The 25,000-nt window shown below is 41.6% G+C and overlaps 3 protein-coding genes across 10 annotated transcripts in view; 2 read left to right on the plus strand and 1 right to left on the minus strand.

Annotated features, from left to right (window-relative positions):
- LOC135112648 (uncharacterized) overlaps window positions 1–15,351 on the plus strand; it is a 97,034-nt gene extending 81,683 nt beyond the window's left edge. For all 4 annotated transcript variants that reach the window (XM_064027249.1, XM_064027250.1, XM_064027252.1 and 1 more), the window contains exons 3-7: window positions 4,055–4,144; window positions 8,934–9,042; window positions 9,457–9,610; window positions 10,014–10,407; window positions 10,622–15,351. In XM_064027249.1, coding sequence (XP_063883319.1) covers window positions 4,055–4,144; window positions 8,934–9,042; window positions 9,457–9,610; window positions 10,014–10,407; window positions 10,622–10,720 — 846 coding nt within the window. In that variant the 3' untranslated portion in view covers window positions 10,721–15,351. The remainder of the gene's footprint in view (window positions 1–4,054; window positions 4,145–8,933; window positions 9,043–9,456; window positions 9,611–10,013; window positions 10,408–10,621) is intronic.
- On the minus strand, window positions 8,728–22,632 carry LOC135112647 (tRNA pseudouridine synthase Pus10-like). 2 transcript variants are annotated; one of them, XM_064027248.1, is made up of 11 exons: window positions 22,107–22,632; window positions 21,063–21,275; window positions 20,221–20,358; window positions 19,610–19,773; window positions 19,228–19,439; window positions 18,089–18,214; window positions 17,723–17,912; window positions 17,156–17,390; window positions 16,592–16,717; window positions 16,310–16,373; window positions 8,728–9,604 (listed from the first exon to the last, which is right to left on the minus strand). In XM_064027248.1, the coding sequence occupies exons 1-10, from the start codon at window positions 22,269–22,271 to the stop codon at window positions 16,335–16,337; spliced, it is 1,608 nt and encodes a 535-aa protein (XP_063883318.1). In that variant the 5' UTR covers window positions 22,272–22,632; the 3' UTR covers window positions 8,728–9,604; window positions 16,310–16,334. The 2 variants fall into 2 exon arrangements, with proteins under 2 accessions (XP_063883318.1, XP_063883317.1); XM_064027247.1 differs by lacking the exon at window positions 8,728–9,604 and having other exon boundaries at window positions 16,190–16,373; window positions 22,107–22,631.
- A 211-nt stretch (window positions 22,633–22,843) lies between these two features.
- Window positions 22,844–25,000, plus strand: part of LOC135112646 (alpha-(1,3)-fucosyltransferase C-like) — a 21,614-nt gene continuing 19,457 nt past the window's right edge. For 3 of the 4 annotated variants that reach the window (XM_064027244.1, XM_064027242.1, XM_064027246.1), the window contains exon 1: window positions 22,887–23,395. The gene's annotated coding sequence lies outside the window, so the exon portion shown is untranslated. Of the gene's footprint in view, window positions 23,396–25,000 lie in introns of all 4 variants that reach the window. The other variant, XM_064027245.1, reaches the window with a different exon arrangement.

Raw genomic sequence — 25,000 nt, forward strand, 5'->3', positions numbered from 1 at the left:
CTATTCATTACGTTGGTGAAAGAAATAGGCAGGTAGCATGACCACACACACACGCACACACACACACACACACACACACACACACACACACACACACACACACACACACACACGCTAACATGCCACGTCAATTCCCATCACAAATCTTTACACACGTACGAACACACTCCTAAAACAACTATACCTTTTATACAAGCTCTCTCTCTCTCTCTCTCTCTCTCTCTCTCTCTCTCTCTCTCTCTCTCTCTCTCTCTCTCTCTCTCTCTCTCTCTCTCTCTCTCTAACATGCCCGTCAGAAAAATGGAGTCAAGCAAATACAAAGCCAACCATTTATTGAGTCCAGAGCGTCGACGGATCTCAAAGAATTACAAACGTTCGCTCCGTGAGTTTGTTTAGCGTGACACGGGTGGCTATTTTTTGCAGCACCACCATCGCGTCTATTTCCAGCTTGGCACTGATTGCATTGACAGCCACTCAGAGGCGACTATCATCTTTATCCGAAGTGCTTATTGACAGAAAAGCAGCGGTAGAGGTAAAGGGGGAGAGAGAGAGAGAGAGAGAGAGAGAGAGAGAGAGAGAGAGAGAGAGAGAGAGAGAGAGAGAGAGAGAGAGAGAGAGAGAGTTTTCCATGAGATAACCAGCGATTTTTTTTTTTTTTTTTCGTTTTCTCTTTCCTGAACGTACCACACAAAAAGCTGTGAGAAAGTGGAAGTGTTAAAGCAGTGGAAGCTGGATTAGAGAGAGAGAGAGAGAGAGAGAAGAGAGAGAGAGAGAGGAGAGAGAGAGAGAGAGAGAGAGAGAGAGAGAGAGAGGAGAGAGAGAGAGAGAGAGAGAGAGAGAGAGAAACTAGAAAAGTAAACTGATAGATAACACCCCACCCACCCACTCTCTCTCTCTCTCTCTCTCTCTCTCTCTCTCTCTCTCTCTCTCTCTCTCTCTCTCTCTCTCTCTCTCTCTCTCTCTGCTTATCCTGCCAACACCCGGCATTCCCCGCCAGCAAATACTCCCCAAGGACGCCCCTGTTACAAGGTCCCGGCCACTGTTAAGACGCCATTGAGCTCCATCTCTCTTGAGCTAAACTGCCGGTACACCATCGAGCGAGGAGCCGCGTCCAGGTATCCACGCTAATAACAGAGCCTGAGCTATACCTGTCGGCGATAAATTGTTCTGCGCCGCGTTATGATCGATAGTATGAATCTACTGCCTACTATCCCTGTACTATTTTATTTTTTCTTTATTTATTTATTCTACTTTTTTCGTGTTTGTCGTCGCCTTTTTTCTTTCGTTCAAGTTTTCTGAGTGTGTGGTGAGTCATGGGTTGTGTGTGTGTGTGTGTGTGTGTGTGTGTGTGTGTGTGTGTGTGTGTGTGTGTGTGTGTGTGTGTGTGTGTGTGTGTGTGTGTAGAAGAGGGTAAGAATACTGTTTTTGTTTGTTCGTGTGTTTGTTTATTTATGTTGTTGCTGCTGCTGCTGTTGTTATTGTTGTTCTAAATAAAGACATAATCGTCTTTGTTCTCCGAAAGTTAAATGGAGTTGTGGTTTCCTCTCTCTCTCTCTCTCTCTCTCTCTCTCTCTCTCTCTCTCTCTCTCTCTCTCTCTCTCTCTCTCTCTCTCTCTCTCTCCAGGAAGGATGAAGCGCACAGCCAAACAAACACAGTCATGCGACAACTCCCAACACTCCAAACTCACAAAGTGTAACCGGATACCTGACTCAAATTAAATCCTTCACCTGCCTTCCAAACTTGTACCGCCCTCTTCCTCCCATCCTCCTCCTCCTCCCCTTAAATCTCTGCCCTGCAAACCGTGTCCCCGCAACCCCTACCGTTCCCAGAGTGCAACAGTGTCTTGGCAGGGTGTGGTTGGGGCAGCAAGCGGGTATTGATCGTACGCCCGAAGACATACCCGCTGTACCCGCCAGGCCGCGCTCCACAGGCGGGTATTAAATATGCATTTCATTGATCAAGTACGCGGTGAAGTAGGTCTGTTGACATCACACCTGTGGACTGTCACCTGAGTGTACGTAGGTAGCACAGAGGGTGTACGTGACAACCCTCCCTGACGGTGCTAATCTTCGACTCTTCATCAAACATGGCGCAGTTCCTGCCTCACGTCACGCTCTTGCTCCTGTAGCGCCATGTGGTTGCTCCTCGTTACCTTGCCTACCTGCCAAAAGCTCACCCCGCAAACGACATCCCCCCCTCTCTCCACCAGCCTGACTACGAAGCCGCTTAGCTACACAAAAGCTCACCTACAAACACTCTAGTACATTAGCATTCCAACACGAGGGTGCCACTCACGCCACGCTTCCTCGACCTCTTCCCATTCCCTGACAGGTGCCACCCCGCGTCACTCGTCCACCTCCAGTTCTGCTGTGTGATAGTTTTACACCAGTGAAGCCCGGCGATCGCTCCCCCGGCAGTGCCACGGACACTCGTGCGCCTCAAGTCCTCGTGAGCGACGCGGCACGACACCACAACCCCAAGACACCCTCCGCTACTGATGAGGGAGTCTTCCATCATGGCGGCGGCCAATTCATACGCCCCAAGTGCTGTGCCACAAAATAGTGACTGAAATAATTATATTATTACCGACACGAAGCCTCCCACTACTGCAGGCCGTGTGTCGCCTCTGTGATGGCTGGCGGAGGTCGTCGGCCCTGGCCCTTCCCTCCGGTGTTGTTGGGGGCTGCCGCGGCCTCCATGCCATGTACTCCCTGGCCAGGCGACACTGGGAGGCCCAGCTCTCCGCCATTACTTCACCAGATACAGTAGTGCCAGACTCTACCCATGACTGGGAATTCGTGGATATCGTGGCCACATCCACGATTACCTTGGCAGATCCACAGCCTGCCGAGGCTTGGCCACCTAAAGAGACGCCCTCACGCCCTTTGCTGCGGCGCCTCCAGCGTCGAGCCACGGTCACGCCCGGAGCAGAGTCTGCAGAGAATATTGAAGGCCAAAAGGAGTTTATAAAACTGCAAAAGATCAGTTCCGACAAAGATAAGCTACAAGACCAGAAAGAGTCTATAAAAACACCTCAGCCACACGACGCCCCTCCCGCCGTCACCCCCGATGAAGACCACGCCAGCCACACTCCTGCCTTCCAGTTGTACATCGAGGAAGCTGCCGCTACCCTGGACAAAGTGTCGCGTGGGAGGAACCGTCCGCCCTGGTGGGAACGGTTGCTGGTTTATCTGAGGGCAGTGTGGAAGGACGAGCCCGTGCCCTGCCGCACCTCCTCCTCGCTGCTCTACTGGCACGTGCACGCCCTGGAGCACGAGCGGATCTCCGTCAGGCCCATCGCTAACGGGGAGTACGTGGTGGCCTTCGACAGCGCCATCGTCCTGCAGAAGCCCGAGAAAGACATGCCCTCCTTATATAAGCTACTTCGAAGTTTCTCCCACGCCACGAGCTGGAGTCACGAGAGGCTAGACAGTCCCTCAGAGAGCAGAAAAAATTACATTACCGACGACTAAACACCCTCTACTCAAAGGAACTCGAATAACAGTCATCGCAGTGTAATTTACGTACATGAACTTAAGAATACAATTACCCACAAGCACAGCGGTCCATGTGGAGAGGTAATTCCTCGCTAAATATAGACGCTGATAACTACCACGTAAGGCCGCCGTTCCTGGATGAACAAGTAGGTCGAGTGAGCCCAGGTGTTGAGTGGAGCGATACTCAGAGCAGGGCAGATATAAGTGCAGGCTGACCTGGTGCCACCTTTCTCATTATTTATCCTTTTAAATACCCCTCTTCCATTCCTGTTCCATCCCCTATCCCACCTCATCCCTTCCCACTCCAGGACTAACCATAGAAGGTAAAGACAACTCCCCACAAGTACCTCGTTAGTGTACCCAGGTTCTCTCAGTATTAATAAGGCACCACACAGTTACTGGTGTTGCTACCAAAGGAAAGAAGAAAAAATCGTGAGCCAGATTAAGCCCAGGCCACTCCCGTTTAGCACGCTAGCTTACGGGCAGCCCCTTTAGTCCTCTACCGGTGCTGGTGTCCCCCAAGCTGCCCCTAACGCTGTACCTCTGTCTCTTGCAGCTACCCAACGGGAAGAACGCCTGGGGAGGGAGAGTCGGCGACAGAAAACGGGCGTCAGACGCTCAGAGAAGATGGATGAACAAAAACAAGGTGAATGCCAGTACCTTTTTGTACGCGCGACAGGTGGGGCTCTCTCTCTCTCTCTCTCTCTCTCTCTCTCTCTCTCTCTCTCTCTCTCTCTCTCTCTCTCTCTCTATCTATCTATCTATCTATCTATCTATATATATATATATATATATATATATATATATATATATATATATATATATATATATATATATATATATATATATATATATATATATATATATATTGATATGCATATGTACTCGCATGTACACGTGTGTATATAGCAGGTAGTTGAGTAAGTACTGTAGATGTGTATGTATCTATGTATATATTTATGTATGTATACACTACTTTCCTTCTCTGTCTCACACACACACACACACACACACACACACACACACACACACACACACACACACACACACACACACACACACACACACGTACTACATTTAGACACATCAAAAACAATTCACAAAAATATAATATCACACACTAATCCTCAAACAAATTTACATAAACAAACCATTATTCTAACTGATAACTGTCTGCAGGAAAATTCAAGAAAGAAAAAAATGTATATATTCCTTAATCTTTTGCTGTGTGTGTGTGTGTGTGTGTGTGTGTGTGTGTGTGTGTGTGTGTGTGTGTGTGTTTCAGAGTCTATAATACGTTATATGCTTTACTGCTTAACCTTTACCACTGTACAATGTTTGAACTGCATTATTATCGAGCGAGGGAGCGACGCCAATCCCCACCACCTGTCTGTAGCACAACCAACTCCTCGTACCCCCTACCCAACTGTCCTACTCCTTCAACACCCCCACCAGGACAAGAGTCACACACCGTACTGACGTTGCATGATGACGGGATGACGTGTGTGTGTGTGTGTGTGTGTGTGTGTGTGTGTGTGTGTGTGTGTGTGTGTGTGTGTGTGTGTGTGTGTGTATCAAACTATGAAAAATGAGCTCATTAATAATCACGTAGCAGGACAAGAATACCTTAGGAGGTCATGTTCGTGGCCCGGAAGTAGCCGTGTGTGTGTGTGTGTGTGTGTGTGTGTGTGTGTGTACACCCCGAAATACTACACACACACACACACAGAGGGATTACAGCATGTACGTTTTCATTTTTCAGTATGTAGTACGAACAGAGAGAGAGAGAGAGAGAGAGAGAGAGAGAGAGAGAGAGAGAGAGAGAGAGAGAGAGAGAGAGAGAGAGAATGACAGTGCGTGCGCTTCTCAGTAAAAGCAATGCGCAATGGATAGGAATACATGCCTGTGTGTGTCTGTGTGTGTGTGTGTGTGTGTGTGTGTGTGTTCGTGTCAGTAACAACCTTAATACACTGACACATCGCCGAAAAGGTCAGCATTTTTAATCCCCGTGGGCGACATTCCAGGTGAGCGACCAAGACAGGTGAGGAATGTTTTAATTAATGGATGGCGTGTGGCAGGTGGATTCGAAGGTGTGTGTGTGTGTGTGTGTGTGTGTGTGTGTGTGTGTGTGTGTGTGCAAGAGGCATTCACCCTTATTACATACAGGCGGAATGTGTTCGAGAACGGGACACACACACACACACACACACACAGAGAGAGAGAGAGAGAGAGAGAGAGAGAGAGAGAGAGAGAGAGAGAGAGAGAGAGAGAGAGAGAGAGAGAGAGAGAAACAAAAAAACAGATAAATAGACAAACTCGTAAATAAACAACCAAACAGACAGGTAGACAGACAGACAGACAGACAGACAGACAAAACTTCTATTCACCTTAACCTTAACTATTTTCCCTCTAAAAAAAAAGTCCCGCAGCTCACAAACGGACCCACGTAGTACAACTTTACCCCAGGATCGTTCACCTCGGGGACGTCGTGTGTCCTCGGAGCTGCTTTAACTTCTACTTAAAGCTTCTGCCTCGCTGACCTGCTGGGTGCGGTGCGGCTTGTGTTCTTAGCTGCCACGGAATTGCTTGTGACTCTTCCTTGTTATGCGAGAGTTTGACCGGGGAATGAGAAACGGATGAACTGATCAGAGGACAAAGGTAGATTAGCAGGGAAGGAGAGGGAGGGAGATAGATGGGTAAATAATTAGGTTGGTGTTAAAGTAGGTAGGTAGAAAAGGATAGAAGAGAGCGAGAGGAAAAAGGGATGGAGGTAGCTAGGTACAAGGTAGGACGGGAGGGGACAGAATGAGGGAGAAAGGGATGGCGGTAGGTTGGTAGGTAGGTACAGAAATTAAGAAGGTAGGTAGGTAGGTAGGTAAGGAAGGAAGGAGGAAAAGAGTAGGTGAGTGAGTAGGAAGGAAAGAACAAGTGAGAGAGAGAGAGAGAGAGAGAGAGAGAGAGAGAGAGAGAGAGAGAGAGAGAGAGAGAGAGAGAGAGAGAGAGAGAGACCTCCCACCCACACACCACGCAGGCGGGAAGGTCACAGGTCAGCCAGCACATCCACTATTCTCTGACCGATGAAAGAAAAAAAATAGATGAATACTTGTGACATGAGCCATAAAAACTAGAGCACGAACCTGCTGCTTAAAGGTCTCGCTCTGCCCTGTGTTTGGAAAGCTTCGTGAGGCCACAGGGGACCGTATTCTGATACGTTTCGCTGGCTTATTTCAATTACTTTTAAGATGCCCTTGTGGGAGTGGTTGGGATTTTCAAATTTTCATCTATTTCCTTTCTGAAAACTAAACAATCATATTTTTTTTTTTTTACTTTTAAACGGAATGTTCGTCTGTTCCCTTCTGAAACAACTAAACACTTTTTTTTTTTTTTTACAAAATACACAGGAAGCAATAATTGTTATACTGAATTACTCCTTATCTTCCTATCATTCACTATACGGACACACGTACACTCGCAAACCCTAAGGCGGAGGTTCAGAAGTGGGGACACGCATGTTCGAACACTCCTTGTGAACCATGCGTCGGTTTCTCTGTGCAGTGAATCCTGTAAATACTGCTGAATTTAACATCGGTGTCTATTGCACTCATTGAATACATACCTGAAAATCGTAACCTGAAAATGTATTGAAGTATTATTAGACATATTCACTCCACAGCGACGCCGACAAAAGGTTCATAAGGAATGTTCGAGAACGCGTGACTTGCCTCGGGATAGCCACCGTGTGGCCCCGCGTACAAAGACCTCACTTCTGAAACTCCGCCTCTTCCTTGGTCAGGTAGAAATTGTGGAATGCGAGTACGACTGAATATGAAGAACATTAGGTAAATTTATAGTTTATGACAATACACCCATTCATTTTTTTTTTTTTCCCTACGTATGACAACCTAATGCGTATCGTCTACAATAATACCTAACAATGACGATGGTGTATTCACAATTAAAGAAAGCTAAGTAACTGTTAAAAATAAAATTTTCCGGCAGGTCTCTCTCCCCCATCTCCCCTGCCTCAGCGAAATACTACCCTGTTAGTGACTATCGCTCTAACGACTATCACTTGTTAACCCTGCCGCGACCTTACACTGCCTCCATCCCTCAAATCTCACCAGGATTATTGAACAAAAGTTTCCCCAAGGCAGAACCGAATTGTTATTAGCAGGCGAACGGACTTGAGGACCAAAACTAACTCATGCTTTGATCTTCGCAACCCTAACAACAAACTAAAGCAAAATTTTAAACAACTCATCTTCCCCTTCTTATTATTGACTGCCAGCTCTTACCGTGTTTTTGTGCCGCCGCCGGTGCCTTTGTATCTCGTTCCACTTTCCATGGGCATCCACGCACACTTGTATCGAAAAGAAACACGAAAATAATACAGCAGCTGTCATGGCCTTCTCGTGCCACAGAGAAGAATCACGTACGACTGTCGACTGAGCTCTCGTAAATCAAGTAAAAATCTCTATTTTTTTTTTTTTTGTGTTCTTTTATAAAATCGTTGGTTAATATCATATACCTTCATCTCAGTCTCAGACATTTCTATTTCCTACAGGTGTACTTGGTTATAGTAATTGAATAGACTTGGTTTAAATATGGTTGGTTGCTCATATGACTAATCAGTGTTGCCATCTTCGTGGGTTCTCTCGTTTCCTTAACCCTTAACACACCTCTGGCTTACCTGGTTTTCGCATTGCTCTTTTAACCCTTTCACGGCTATTTGGCACATGGTTTTGTAATCACAAATCACTCTGAGGCATTTCTTTTCGCTTTACTGCTACTTATAAATATCATTATCACTTTAATTTATTTATTCTTCTTTAGAGGTGCTTGTAATAATTTGTTTGTTCCCTATCTTTGCTATAAAAGGAAAAGAATACAGAGTTTATAGTAATATAGATGATAATCGTATGTAAAAGCTAGAGCATACTTAACATCATTGACTGCGTTATTTACTCCTCTAATTCTCGAAAACTGATGATCTAATGGTGACGTTGCCATGTGTGTGTGTGTGTGTGTGTGTGTGTGTGTGTGCTATAATAATTACGTAAAAAGTACTACTTAAAGTGTAACAGCCGTGAAAAAAGATACGTAACTATACAGCGATGGCTATTATAATGTAACAATGCCAGCTGATGACGATGATGAATGTACAGATTTGTGTGATAGATTGATTGACTAATTAAGTAAGGGAGTAAGTGAGTGAGTGGGTGTGTGATCTTTCATGCAAGAGAAACTCTGGCCAAGGGCAACAACAACAGCAACAACAACAACAACAACAACAACAACAAACCCCCCTCTTGATTGATTTAATTACACGTAGCAGTCCCCATAGAAAACACATCTACTTATTTCTACCTCTCGTCTTATCTTGAAACCTCCCTCGACTCCCTCTTGCTTCCGAACTGATGCCCGATGTGTTGCAGGTCGGGGATTCCGGCGGTGGGAGCCTGGAGAAACGGCCCGACGGCAAATACCGCCAGACAGGGGTCGTCAACATCGTCCTGTACGTTGGCCTTGGACTCATCTCCTTAGGTGAGGCTTACCTGACATCTCACACTCATCTCTGCCCTATCCTCTTCGCTTCTCACTCATTCCTTACCCTCTCTTCTTCGCTTTTCACTTATCTTTGCCCTATCTTCTTCGCTTCTCGCTCATCCCTGCTCTCTCTTCTTTTCTTTCCACTCATCCTTGCCCTAACTTCTTCGCTTCTCACTCAATTCTTCCCTCTCTTTTTCTTTTCCCACTCATTCCTGCCCTATCTTCGCTTCCCACTCGTCCCTGCCCTTCCTTCTCTTCCCACTCACCCCTACTCTTCTTTCTCTTCCCACTCTTCTCTGCTCTCCCTTCTCTTCCTTACCTCCCTGTCCTCCCTTCTCTTCCCCATCTTATTACACATCCTTCTTTTTTTATTCTCTTACACTCACACTGACACTGGCGCCTCTACAGGACTCATCATCACCTTCGTGGGGATGGGCGAGCACGGCTTCAAGTCCCCCGAGCTGCAACTTATCGGGCCGAGCCTCATCGGGTGCGGCTTCCTATTCTGCCTCCTTCGCCTGTTCTTCTGCTCCGCCCCCGCCTGCTGCGCCATCTGCTGCAAGTGAGTGAAATCACCGTCTTAAGAATCTTTGTTAATACTGCCCCTGTGCCTTTAAGTATTGGGTCACCTGAGGAAACTTGTTAATTTTAAAATATTTTGGAACCTTTGGTATCATGACGTGTTTACAACGACGTGTCTCAGGCATCGACCCTGCACCTCACGTTTGGAATTACTTCACACACACACACACACACACCGCTAATGGTCACGAACACGCACGTGGGACAAACGCATTAGTGCAAATTAACTCGTAGCCAAAAAGATTATCTGATAGTAATCCATGAATCGTGTTATGAAAAGTTTATCTCCTGCTGACAGCGCTCATCTCCCACGTGAGGGACTCAGCAGCAAAAGAAGGTTCCTCAGCGGCAACCAGTAACACCTTTATTTTATTCCCCTACAGCAAAAGAAGCACACCCTTGGATGAGAAGTCTCTCTTGTCCCCATCCCGTGAGACCTTGAATGAGGAGTCCGCGGAATCCCAACAGCACCAGCAGCGGCAGCAACAGGAACAAGAGGTGCAGGAGCAGGAGGAGAGCGGGAGCGAGGTGCCACAGCGCCTCGAGACACACGAAGAAAATGACCACCAGGAGGCGAGACGAATCACCTCCAAGACGGCGCGCCGAGTTCAGTCCACGATCCCAAACCTAATTGAGGATGAGTTCGACGACGACGCGGACCTGGGCTTGCATGTGGAGTATATGGATGAGGTGGGCCGCACCCTCAGCCCCAAGCAGCAGGGTGGCGGCTCTCTCAGCAGCTCTCGGGCAAGTTCGGCCCGTAGCCACGGCTCCGCGGTGAGTGCCAACATGCCACTGCAAGTTTTACCACTAACCTGTTACTTGATTACGCCATTGCTAACTATTGCCTACATTCTTCTTTCACCGTCATTCTCATCTTTTCCGAGACTACGCGTCTTTCATTAACGTTTTTTTTTTTTTTTTGGAAGACAAAGAAATAAACAGATCAGTATACATATTATGTAGAAAGTAATCATATACTCCCTCACAGGCGTCCAAAGTTCCCCGCCTGCCGGACATCCACACCGTGGGCCGCCAAGACCCTGAGATTGTGCTGAACCCCGCCACGTTGGAGGGCGCCGTGGACTGAGTGGGCGAGGGTAGGGATGGACACAATGAGGGGACAATACAATACTCTTTATAATGTTTTTTATATATCTCTTTCTTTCTTTTCTCATTGGTGGATCAAATCAGATCAGTGGACAGTATTTATGCTGGTTTGAAAGATCGAAAGAGGGAGAAAAACATAAAGTACAATCAAACGGTGATCCTCGGCGAGTGCTACAGCATGGTGAGACGGAAAGTAGTCAGAGCCAGGAGGAGGACCCGCGCTGCCTTCTCTGGGTCTGCAGAGTGACTTATGATTATAGTCGAACTCATCCAAAGTCGGCCTCCCCTACGTACACCCTACCAGCAGTGTTGCAGCTTAACTCTCCCCATAGCATGGTAATACCCCGCCCCACTCTTCCTTTCGTGTGAGCAGCTCAAATAATAAGCGTGCAAGTTAGATGAAGCACTACGATATCCCAACAGTCTGAGAAAATGAACGATCGGCTGGCTTGGAGTGATGACGGGAACCTTCGTACACCGCTACTCGTCACCCCTTGAAGCTCGCGTCCAGGCAGGCTCTGGGATGCGGGTAGGGAGATGATGACTGTGATAATTATCTTCTCGGGTATCGCCTCTCAACCCTTCAGCCCCGCCAACTAGACCCCCAAGACAAATGCACGACCATCCTGCCCCAGACAAAAAGCTCCTCCCAGGTGCATCATCCACCTCATACCTCGGCCAACGAAGAACTCCCATTGATTCCTCATGCTGGTGTTATCTGATTGACCTTAATTGTGAAACCTTTGACGTACGTGAAGGAGTCCCATGGATATCAGCAGAGGGAGAAGAACGCGCACCATCAAGAACGTACATCCCATCACCAACCTCCGATTACCTAGACTAATTCGTAGGTGGACAGTCTACTTGCTTACAATCACAGACTCACCTAAGTCATCATTCATAAGTTTCAAAGGTACGACAAAGGAGGGAAGATGTATAAGAAATGCAACTTCACAAGAACGAAATCATAAAGTAAAATAATGATCGGAGTATGGCGCGTTTTCAAACTTTTGCATCTAAACTTGTGAAGGATTGTGTGAAGGTGGGTTTGTCATTGATTCATCTTATACGTAATGAAGTGGGGTTACTTCTGATCTGTTCTTTGGAGGGATAAACACAGGTGAGTATGTGACGTCAACATTGAACTTGTAAATGGAGAGAGAGAGAGAGAGAGAGAGAGAGAGAGAGAGAGAGAGAGAGAGAGAGAATTTTAACTTTCCTTCGTTCTTTATTCTTTCGATCTCAGTGCCGAAAATTTTCTCATTCCAATAGCCAAGTGGATTTTTTTTTTATTTCAAAATGTAAATGTGTCATTATGAATGGTGTGTGTGTGTGTGTGTGTGCGCTGATTTATACGCTCTTGTACCTACCAACGATCTGTTAGGGGCTGGGGAAGGTGTCAACACAACAGAACTCAATCCAATCTTAGATTCCTTACTCTCTAAGATGTGTGCGACAAGTGTACTATGTATGTTTCGTGAATGTGCATACCTACCATGCTGTATTTTCCACGATATCTCTTTTTATGTATACAATATAATATACATATTAATGTTAGGCTGCCCTTGACTTGAAAGCTGTTTCTATAGATTACTGAAACTCGTTTTTAAGTTCAGAGACTCCTGCTGAACTGAGGGGCAAGAGTATATCAAGTATTACGTACCATGCATGATGAGATGTCAGCTGAATATTTTTTGACATGCATGTTCATCGTCATCTCTAGTGATATTAATGTAAATAGAGATTATTATATACTCAGTGCAACCCTAATGCGGAGCGCACATGTGTAACTAACATTTCCTACCACACTGTGAGAGTGAGCGAGTGAGGTCATGATACAAAGAGCCAGACATCGGAACATCACGTTGTGAGAAAAGAAAAAACATGACTATTTAATTGTCCACACTGCTAGCAACTGGAGCAATAACAACCATAATGACATACGGTGTTATACTGCAATTCTTCTCTCAGTTTTCTTAGCTGAAAAATCAGTGTGTTTAGTATTGTTCATGAACTAACTTTTATTTTCCGTTATATTTTTTTTGTTGGCATTTCCACTAAAAATCTGTCATTGCTGAGAAATCTCATAAATTTATTTGTATTGTACTTTCCTTTAGTTCTATTAAATTAAGTGATATTTTATCACTTGTCAAGAGAACACAGTTCCAGTGGTTTAGTAGCATACTTCCATTTCATTACTCATGATAACCTGCATTCATAAGTGTTTGTATCACTTACTGTCTTTCTTCATCTAAAAAATTTTATTTTTCTTAATATCTTATGATCTTTTATGCAAGATTTTCTGATAACTTCTATAATTTCCATTCCATCTCCTGTCTTTTGATCTTCCTGATTTCTACATTAATTTTTCTTCCCTGTCTTAAGTAATTTTCCTTGCTTCATTAAATCCTATTTCTTTTCATTTCCATTATACTTTCTTTTATGTTGTGGTATGTTTCCTCCCTCTCATCATTTCTAGTCATTCCTCTCCCCTCCATGTGCAAAATTCTTTTACTTTCATGTTTTACTTTCAAAGTCATTCTTCCATACTAGAACCAAAAATTTCTCTTGTGTTAAGCATTGCCACAATTATCTGTCTCTTGCCCGTGCCTTTCAGTGCCTCATGAAGCAGTGGATTAACATATCTCACTGTTGCTGCACGGCTGCTCCCTCCTCTTCCAGTATCGTGCAAGCCTTGGACATGCCTATAAGAAAACTACATCTGTGTTAAAGGATTTCCCCATCTCTCTCTATCCCTCCCAAATAAGTTTTCTCAGCTAATAACTTTTCCAATAATGCTTCTAAGACAGCCTTTACATCAAGGCAATCACTGGCACTCATTGTCAACTTTCATATCTCTTCTTGACAAAACTGTATGTTCGACATGACCCTTTAATTATAACTGCATATATATGCTATCAGGGGTATGAAAGTTATTTTCTTTTCCTTGTGAACACAGAGAAATGGGCTTCACTATATCACTTTTGTCTTGCAAGTGCATTGTCTGCCCTCTTCAGGCTGTGTGAGAACTCAGTATTAACCATGTACACTGGCCTGAGCTTACTGATACTGGTGGTATTGTGCCAACCCAGAACCAGAGGGTGGCTAAGGAAGCCCACCTTTGTGGTTACATGAACAAACCACAGTCATGTCAACAGTATTTTTTTTCCCTTACAGTCAGTATTTATGCAAAAGTATAATTTACTCTACTTCTCTGACCTCTTTCCAGTTGACACCCAGTGCCTCAGGTTATCCAAAAATTAATGTAAACCATCAGTGTTTACAAGTGAGCTGCTGATGAGACAGACAGCCATATGGTATTGCAATATATTACTGCAGGCAATGTCTCAGTGGTGACTTTGGCCTCCCAACACACCACTAACCAATAAATCTTGGAATCAAAGAGTTGCTCAATGTTAAAACAACATAAAGAAATAGCTTATAAGCCAACAGTGAAATCAGACAGGATTAATTTCCAAAATCATAAAAGCTTTTATGAATTTTTTTTTTTAATCCAGTGGCTAATTCCATCACACCAGCATGAGCCCACGTTATAGCTTTGTCATGTTGACAAGTCAAATCTTTTTCTACAATCTGACATGGGACTCAATGATTGATTTCAATTTCATTCCATTCAAAGAACTTTCATATTTTTTTTTTTAATTGAATATGTACTTGTAAGAGGATGTACTAATTATTTTCCAACATTGAAGCTGATATGAAAAGACTCATATACCCTTCCCAACCAGACCTGTGTTTTAAAGTGCTCAGCCAAGAAAATGTGGCAAGGAATAATACATTAGCAACTCAGAATTCCTGCTGAATATATCAGTGACACATTCAGCACTGTTCCACAAGTAAACAAAGGAAATTTTCTTTCTTGAACACATAATCAGCTGCTGTCTTTGTAATGTAAACATAGACATTCCTTGTAATCTTTCCTCCATTCCTATATAATTTCAATATTTGCACTATATGACATGAAATAAAGTTTCAAAAAATTATTAACTGACATAAGTTCATGTAGTCTAAATAAATTTAACCATAATGCAACCTCAGCTTATTTTCTGAATATCTTCATTTCATATTCCTTGGAATAATACATACTTTCAAGCCAAAACAAGGACCACTTAAATACTGCAAAAAAGAGAATTCCTAGAGGCTGGATGGCCAGCCCCTCCAACACATGAGTGGGAGTGTGCACTGAATGTTGACGGAGTAGCACCAAAAATTAACACGTAACAGGGACATGAGGAGTGTGTAAGCAAGGGTGCTTGTGTGTTGATGTTGGCAATGTTGGAGTTACACACATGTATGTGTGCATAACATTAACATTTGGAAACATTCTTGCAGCAAAATGCATCCATCAACCACACCCTGCCCACACCCTGCTCCTCTGCCCAGTGTTCAGTGGTGCTTGATCTGCAGATAAGCCATACAACTATTTTATGTGGTATTTATACATATGTCTGTTTCCTAAACTGGAATCTCAACTTACACAAGTCTTAGGAAACTACTCCCATAAACATCAATAGTGTATCACAATATTTGATAAACAAAATAAACAAATAAATGCATAAAAATATGATAAAAATAAAGATAATAACTCAATGGCTTGTATTAATGAACCAGTAACCAAATCTATCACCTAAATATGATTTTGAGAGAACAGGAAATAATTAGATTATTGTTTCTGATACAAAAGTTGAATGAAGTTATATATATATATATATATATATATATATATATATATATATATATATATATATATATATATATATATATATATATATATATATATATATATATATATATATATATATATATATATATATATATATATATATATTGGTTTAGCATTGTGCAATTAAGGAAACAAGGTAGATGAGGCATGGTAGAATTTGCAGAGAATGAAAACATATGTTGTGCTGTCATAATGATGACAAATAGTGAGGTTATTACTGAATTAATATTATAACTAACTGATAGCAAATCATATCAGTATATAGAATAAAAAGTAAGGCAGGTAATGGTATGTGCATCTGAAATAAAGTTATACTCCTGGAGATGATGGTGAGGAAAGAGATTGAGCATATATCAATGCATGGTTTCAACTGTATAACCAAAGCAAGATTGAATGCTAGATTATACAAGGATCAATATTGGCTAGCAAACTTGCTGATGACATAAAGAAAGTTCCATATCATTTAAATATGCTGCTATCTCACCTCAGAGCTTCCCATATCATCAGGTATTGATGTTTAATATTTCCTTCTTTCACATACACCCAGTATGCTAACAAATCCAAGAATAGGCCACATCCTCCTCTCTTTGTGATTCTTATAACTAGGCAATATTCAAGGAGAATGATGACACCAGTGTTTTAGTGCATACCATTCTCAATCTGGCCTTTCCTAATTTTCCCTTTTGGCAATGGAAGAAACAAACATTCACTCTTTAATATGTTTATTTATCAAAACCTTTGGCTCATCTTTTATGTGAAAAAGTTAACTTCTAAAGTCTGAAAATCACACAATAGACACAGCCTTACAGTATGTCTCTGACTTACTTTTTATAAATAAGGTGGTAGTAAGTCAATCACCACACTTCGGAGGCCAGTCAAGGGCAACATTCTGGAAAGCAAAATACAAGTTGACACAGACAGGAATTGAAATACATTAATAAAACCCATCAACTAGACACATACCTGAAATTTTTCCTTTTATTCTGAAGTAACCATGAAAGACTTTAATGTTTTTAATCTGTATATTCAACAATCAATTACCTATTCTGCTATTACAAGTGCCAAGTGCAAGATTTGATTAGAGTATGGAAAATCTTCTTTTCTCACCTCAACGTCCAAGGCAATAATGTCAACTTCACAGCCCATGATTTCACCAAGGTTTGGAACAGTACGCCCAAGGTCACTGTGCACAAATTCCTTGATATACGTTCCAGCTTGAGTGGTGAGGTGTAGCTGCAAAATACATGTAACAATTAATAAAGGCCATATTTTTTTTTTTTCTCCTCTAGGAGGGAGAGAAAACTGTGAAAATTACGTGACAATATAATGCTTCTTTTTTAAAGTATGAATGGTGAGATTCATTCTGTGATCCAACTAAATTTGATGAATACACATATGAACTCTTAATGAATGATCCCTGTTCCTTGGTTATCCTTTGGGTTTTTCATGAGGGAAAGGAGTTGTCAGTGATAATCAACATTGACAATATACTATTCTGTTTCAACAAGCAATGGAGCAATGATTTTTTTTTTTTTTTTTTCAGCGATATACTATAATTCACATTAGTATGCAAGACATTTTTCACAGAACTGGCTCTCTCCCAGACAAGGAAGATGGTACATTACAAAACACAGAAAGCAAGATACATCCATGAATTAATAGTGCACCTGCCTTGAAAAAGTGTTGGTCTACTGGATGAGCCTTCATACTGAGAATGGTTCGGGCACGGGTGGCAAGAGGACGGCGATGCAAGACACGCAATGGAGTTTTCTGTTGTATCACCAGCTGAGGCATTTTGGATAAAGCTTCCAGAGCAGAGTTATCATAGCCCTTGGCAGCAATGCAAAGGGCACAGTAAGCCTTTGTCTTCTCTTCTTCACCTTCTTTAAGATTCTTTAGATCTTTTCTGTAAAAAAGAAAAATAAATATTAAGAAAATGCATCTAAAATTCCACTATAGGATTATTTTCTCAAGGAACGGGTCACAAATAAAAAAAATCAAAGAATTATCTTTGTCAATGAAGATAAAGACAATTGCCACACCTCTTTTGACTTTCATTACACCAGTTTCTATTCTTACCAATAATAAAAAACACCTAAACATGGGTGTGAGCATGTTCATGAACCTATGTGAAAAGAAAATAATGTAGCCTTACATTCTAAATACAACTGCAGAGTCAGATCTGATAATACATAAAGCAATTAGCATAAGTCAACACAATCCTGCAGACAGCCATACTTTTCAACAATCTGGAGATCTCTCACTCTTATCAGCTTGGTGGAGTTATTAATGGTCCGCTGGAGGGAGCTGATCTTGTCCCCGCTCAGTTTTGTCCGCTGAGGATTGATGAATTCTACAACAAAGGGTCGGCCATTCCCCAAACACCTCACATCAACATCTTCTCTGCCCGATGAAGAAAACTTTAAATCTGAAAAGTGACAAAAACATGATGTACAATTTGTTTACTCTGCTTCTTTCTCATAAGCCTTGTGGAAGGTCAGTATATTCTGAAGGCACCTTTTACTTTTGGTTAATGTATTTCTTTACCTTACTTATGTGGGGATTTCTAATATTTTTCTTTTCTTTTCCACCATGTTAACTTACCTTCTGCACAAACAGTTTGATCAAGAATATCACATATAAGTTCTTGCACACTGGACCCCAACTTGCGTTCACCCTCAACAAACCAAGGTGTCTGAGGCAAGTCTCTGCTGTATTTGTTGTATCGACCTGTAGAAGAAAAATACAATTTGTACTATTCCATGAATTTTGTGGACCTTGAACACAAACCAGATCCCCAGCCAGCCTTGTCACATCAACATAAAGTTTCGTAAACCATTAAAACTTAGCATAATTCTGCAGTCTGATCCTAAGACTGATCAGCCTACTACTTTCGTTGAAACTGGCTTTGAATGGCAAACAAAATAATCCCTGAGCCATTCACACCTCACCTGACTTTCTTAAGTGTGTTGGTTCCCTGGGGAAACCCCTGGACACACACCTTTCACCAATTATCATCTTCACACCCTTTTCTCCAAAACCATGTGACAAGTGTACTGTGTGTTGATCGGTGGACATGTCTCAGCCCAGGCTAAATAAATAAATGCTGAGAGTCGGCCTGTGGGAAACCAGCATCACACTTAGAGGCAAGCACACTCTGCATTCTCTATCTCATCTCTACACCCAATAAACAGCCAAGCTTCAAGATGTAACTCCACCCAATATCCCCCATCCTGTAGGAGGAGGGCTGGGAGGATGACATACCACATGGTACACATAAAGGGTACCAACAGTGAACCAGCACAAAAGGAGGAGCCACAGAAAGAACCAGAGGGTCAGAGAACTACTACTTCAGGAGGTATGTAAATCTGGAATACCAGATACCACCATTCATGTTCCGGGCTGCCAATCAACACACAATACACTTGTCAAGTGGTTTAGGAGTAAAGGCTGTTGAGGTGTTAATTGGTGAATGGCATGAGTCCAGGTGTTTCTCCAGAGGACAAACACACCTAGGGAAGTTAGGTGAGGTGTGAATGGGAGAGGACCACCCACAGGGCAATATGTATCCACATGGTTGTGTGCATAAATTGTATGTGATACATGTATAGTACATTGAAATTACAAAATCAACAAACAAATATACCAGTGATTATGAAAATTAGTCATAATGATGAGAGAAGATATTAGTAAATAATACTGCAAATAATGATAAATGAGACCACTTAACCCAATGCACTTACCAGCCATGTACATGGGAGCTTGTTGGCACTGGAGGCTGGCAAAGGTGACTGCCTCACTGGGTGTGCTGGGAGGTGAAGGACACACCTTTAGCACTTCAGAATCACTCAGCTTCTTAAAGGCAGCATCAATTGCTTGTTTAGAGTACACACTATTGGCATACTTCTTGTGCTGTTTTTGGCGAGTAGCAAACATTGTCTGACATAGTTCATCCCTGTGTAAAGCAATTTCTTGATTACTTACCATTTTCCTTGATTACCATTATCATTTTTCATCATGACATTATCAATTCATTAATTTTAGGACACATTTCCACTTTTTAAGCACACTAATGACTAATACTATTACAGATTTTATCAAAACAAATTAACAAATATTACTCACATTATCTTGCAATCCTCTAAATCATTGACATATGTACAAGTAACATTCAAGACAAAATCATGATAAGTGCCATGAATGAATGCTTTTCCTGTGGCAGCTCCCAACTGTGGACCAACAACATTTTTCCAAACATCTTTGACTGTGCCAATGTGATCTTCTCGTCCCTGGAAAAACATGGATATCAACAAACTTTGCAAGATTCATGATCTGCTTATGACAGTATACAGTAACCATGTATGCCATGAATATATGAAACATTTCTTGCTGTCTTATACTTTTCAGCAATAGTCTGTTATTGCTGCATGTGAGCCATTAGGCACCCTGAATAGTGGGAGGAAATATTTCAGAGGACTGAAGTGTACAGGGATGATGTGAATGAATAGTATCAAGTGGATGGCCTTCTGTCATGGGCAGCTGCCTTAGGAAAGTTTCCTTCTGGCACAGAAATGGGCCATCATGGTGATGTATAAAATGTAAGTAACCTTTGGTATAATGTACCTCCAAGTGTACTTCAATAAACAATATCTACAGTAGTGTGACAGACTGGTCCACTGTACTACATGATCCTACAGCTGCATAGTTCTTTCATCAACACAACTAAGTAAGATAACCTTGACTGGAAACTGTGGATGAGCTTGAAGGAGGAGTGTCCAGAGCCGATGGATCCGAAGACTAATGGAGGCTGGCAAGGAGAGGGAGAGACTGAACCCATCAGCATCATGCCCACCATCCTTGATAGACTCACTCAGCTGTGAACACAAATTAAAATAACTGTAGACTATAAATAGACAAATTATTCCTATATAGTGGCAATAAGCAATTCATATAAAAGAGTTACATTGCTCACATGGCTGCTGTGCATCAAAATATCACATAAAATAAAATACAAAATACATCAAACATATTTAACACCAAAGACAAACTTAACAAAACTAGAAAATATGCAAGGCAGTGGTTCCCAACCTCGGAGTTAATGAAAAATCCGAGAAAAAATAAGCAGTTCTGGAAATTCATAAAACAATGTGAATGGAGATGACAGACTTGAGAGCCACTCTAAACTGGGTAATTAATGAATGATTGCGAGCCATTGTTATAATCTCAACAAATATATTATCTAATGAGGAAATAGACAAATTTTCCGTGAATTGTTACTCAATAAAGTCCATTTTTTATAATATATATATATATATATATATATATATATATATATATATATATATATATATATATATATATATATATATATATATATATATATATATATATATATGTGTGTGTGTGTGTGTGTGTGTGTGTGTGTGTGTATGTATAAAATCACCCTTCTGTCAAATGCCCGCTGAAATGTGAGCACTCAAGACTTAAGTGACACTACAAGTAAATAAAATAAAACAATATAAATAAATAAATAAATAAATAAATAAACTTATAAATAATGTACAAAATAACCTCTTACTTGCTTGATGGCCTCCTCAGAGCAACCCCACTGAAGAACACCAATGCAGGCAACACAAACAGCAAACTTCTGCTTCTTTGTACTGTTTTCATTTGTATCACTCTTCTCTGTAACAAGCTCATCACTTGATAAGCACTTCTCTTTGATGCCATCTGAGCATTTACTCCCTGCTGTGGTTTCTGAGGTGCCAGAGTTTTGTCTTGAATTCTGAACCTGTAAACAGCATAAATATTTATCTGGGGATCTACTTAATAACTGGTTGACATGGAAGTACAAATACAACATGAAACAGAAGGGCACCACTCAACTCAACAGTAACCAAACCCATTTTTTAGTGAAAATGCAGAAGTGCTGCTCCCAGCCTTTTCACATAAAATCTTTCCCTATCTTCACTCAACAAACTTGAGGGACCTGTCAGGAATGCTGTCTTTTTGAGTGGGGAAGCCAAAATACTGAAAAATGCTGCCACAAAAAATATAGGGAAATTTTCCTGGACTCCCAAAAATCTAAAGGAACTTTCCTGTATTCCCCCAAAAAATCTAAGGAAATTTCCATAAGGATTTTGATTACTCATGGAAGGTAATATTCCATCCCCTCCTTCGTCCTAGCCAGGAGTGGCTAACCTAACCTAATCAACATAATCTAACTCAACATAACCTAAACAAATCTAACCCAGCCTAACCTAACAACCTAACCAAAAGCTGGCCACCCACTGAAATCACCGCGGATGTAAGGTGAGGTATGTCTCCTGTTCACATTAAAAAATTTGACAGATTGGTTGAGAGTAGCTATTCTGCACATTAACCCATTTTACCTTGATACTTGACTATAGGAGTTTGATCAGTTCTCCTTTTGTTAGTTTTGTGTTGTGTCTGTCACTTACTAGCAACTCAGGGATTGCATTTTAAAGTTCCTCAGACCTTCTGGTTTGAAGGTCCAACTGAGACTGGCGAGGGAGAGAAGACCCTCATTAAAGAGAATAATATAAGTACAAATCATAGTTCACTCAGCTGACCATGCTTGGGTGTGCCACCACATACTCACCTCGTCACTCTGGCCATTGAGTCTGCTGACAGCAGTCTCTGTGGCTTCATATATCTTTGACAAATCTCCGTACAAGTCGTCTGAGCGCGTCCCAAGGAAGATAAGGGTGCACCGGCTGCAGCAGCCAGCCTCCTCAAGGAACGCGTGCACATCCCGACCCAGCATGGTGTGATATTCCCCGCACTACTGATCTTCACTACAATAATTCGTCTTCGTGATGGCGTGGAGGAGGATTATCTTTACTGTTTTGTTTCGGAAACGACGAGAAGCCAGACATTCAGGGGAAGCTTTGGGACCAGCTTGACACTGTGATCCCGCTCATACTCAAGATTGTAAACAGCTTGCGTCTCAAGATTCTGTCCAGAATAATTATTTCCATAATTTTACTTGAACGGGACACCAGTGTTATAAGCATTTCTTGTCCACATATGCTGTCACTCCTTTTTTCTTATTTAATAATCATACTTATTTTATTATCTTATATTTCACCTCCTTGAGTGTATTCGTTTTGTTTCATCTGTTTGAACGGCACTCTGTTGTTACAAACTTACTCATACTGACACACGCCCACTCACACGTATATTTGTGTAACTTTTTTTTTTTTTTTCATGATTACTCGTAGTTTGAGTGTGGCAGGGTGTGCACCTATAGTGTAATAAAAAAAAAAGTGTCATCATCCTGGCGAGTTGTATTGCATATATGTATTAAGGTTGTGGGTCACCCTCTCGTGTCTGTGTATTGATCGCTAGGTGCGGGATGCGACACACATCTCGCGGTGCTGCCAGACTCGTCCACAACGCTAGTCACTATCCGAGTTTGCAGTGTCAAGAGGGAATACTTTGTAGTGTTATAAATACCAGATTGCATTTTTTTTTTTTTTTAGACTGTGAGCAGTGTAGTGGCCGCGTATTAATTTTTATTTTCATTTGTCTATTTTTAAGGTTAGGACTATTATTGCAGTTGAAAGTACGAGTGATTTGCCATGAAATGGTAGCATATTCACTTGGAACATTTCAGTGTCAAAGCAAAGTAGTTTAGTGTTGAGGTGAGAAGAGATGTGGTTTGCCAAAAATTTACCAATATTTGTTTACGGTTTTGCATATTTCAGCTAAAAGTTAACCTAAGGAGAGAGAGAGAGAGAGAGAGAGAGAGAGAGAGAGAGAGATTATTCAGGGGTAATGTTTACTTTTCCTTGTGACTGTTCACTGAATAGTTGATATGATTCAAGAAAAGAGGCTTATGATTGATTTAATAATGTGCAAGACAAGGGACTCAACTAAGTGAACTAGGTAAGCGTTTGATAATTCTGGTTCTCAGTGTTAGCCTCAGCATCCAACGCATGAATGTCAGTGTGCACAACCACAGCTTAGTAATCTGTAATATTGTTCTATTTGTGTCATACTTTTTGTTGTTCAATGTATAATGCATGAATGTGTAAAGCACCACTTTTGGAGTTGTGGTGACAAGACAGTCAGTGTTGACCAAAAATAACTTGGTTCTTGGTAATTGCCAGGGCCTGACTGGTAATGTATTTTACTCACACTGATCTTTGAGTGTTCTGTCAAGATTAATCCACCAATGATGACTATCCATGGCCAATATATCCCATCATCAAATTGGTGTTTCCATGATGCTCCAAAGGAAGTCATCCCAGATGCCCTGACTGTGCGCCTAGTGTCACCATGCCTAGGACTGTCCAGTATTTTCAAATAATCACCACAATTTATTAAATGAATTTACTCTCATGTAAACTTTCCTTTCTTCTCATTCAGTCTCTCCAGAATTACATAAACAGTCTTCCACAGTATTACCTCCTACATCATATGCATACATTACAGTGTTTTATAAAGAAAAGTATCCATAGCTTAAAGTGTACATTGCTTACACCTTTTTCTTTCTGCATTATATATCTATTTGTGTGTGTGTGTGTGTGTGTGTGTGTGTGTGTGTGTGTGTGTGTGTGTGTGTGTGTGTGTGTAGCACAGGAGCTACCTCCCTTAGAGGGGTATCTTTAATTGCTTCAGTTATGTTTGTTTGTTTGTTTTAGCTTTCTAATACCTGCTTGTGTCCAGACCAAACTCACTCATAAACAATCCCTTTGATCCCCACATCTGAATGATCAAAATTCCTGACACCTCCGTCAACACGCAAACACGACTCCCACAGCCCAGCCCAACTAGACATGTGCTGTAGTTATATTCTATAATTAGTGGCATTTATCCATATATTCAAAGTATCTGTTTTACAGGCTATTTCAACACAAAACCTGTGACACTCTTCTTAACTTCTTTCTGTGTATTACTGAACAACTAGTTCTTTGACTTTTAAAGACATGAAATTATGATTCTTTCTTCAAGCACTTTACAGACTCAAAATTTTGTCAGCACTTTTGCAACAAAGTTGCTTTGCTGAAATACAGCCATTAATCAGTATATGTGCTAAAAGGTAACTTCATTTATTTTGTTTTCAATGAATTTTCTAATTACTATTAATGTTTGCTCTTGTGATAGAAAGGACAATCAACAACTCTTTCAATGAGAGAGAAGTCTTCTGTACTCAACATCACCATTCACAATACTCCTTTAGTTGTTCAGTGTGAAGTGTGTAAATATGAAAATACTGATAAAACTTATTGATTATATTTTCCATATCAATATCCATTTTTTCTGCTTCATGATGGGCATAGTTGTTTGAAATATGTGCTGAGCAACCAACTCCAATTAATTTCTCTTTTCCAACATTTTCTTCAGACTTGCACACACTATTCTTTTCTTCATTATGCTTGAGTCTTCCAAACTCTGTATTGCACATGTCACCTGCGAAAGTTACACAATTTTCAGGTCTGTTTTTATTCAGGATTTCTTTTAGAAATTTTTAAATAATGTGTGCAGTCT

Source organism: Scylla paramamosain, chromosome 24 (assembly GCF_035594125.1).
Source record: "Scylla paramamosain isolate STU-SP2022 chromosome 24, ASM3559412v1, whole genome shotgun sequence".
Taxonomy (NCBI): Eukaryota; Metazoa; Arthropoda; class Malacostraca; order Decapoda; family Portunidae; genus Scylla; species Scylla paramamosain.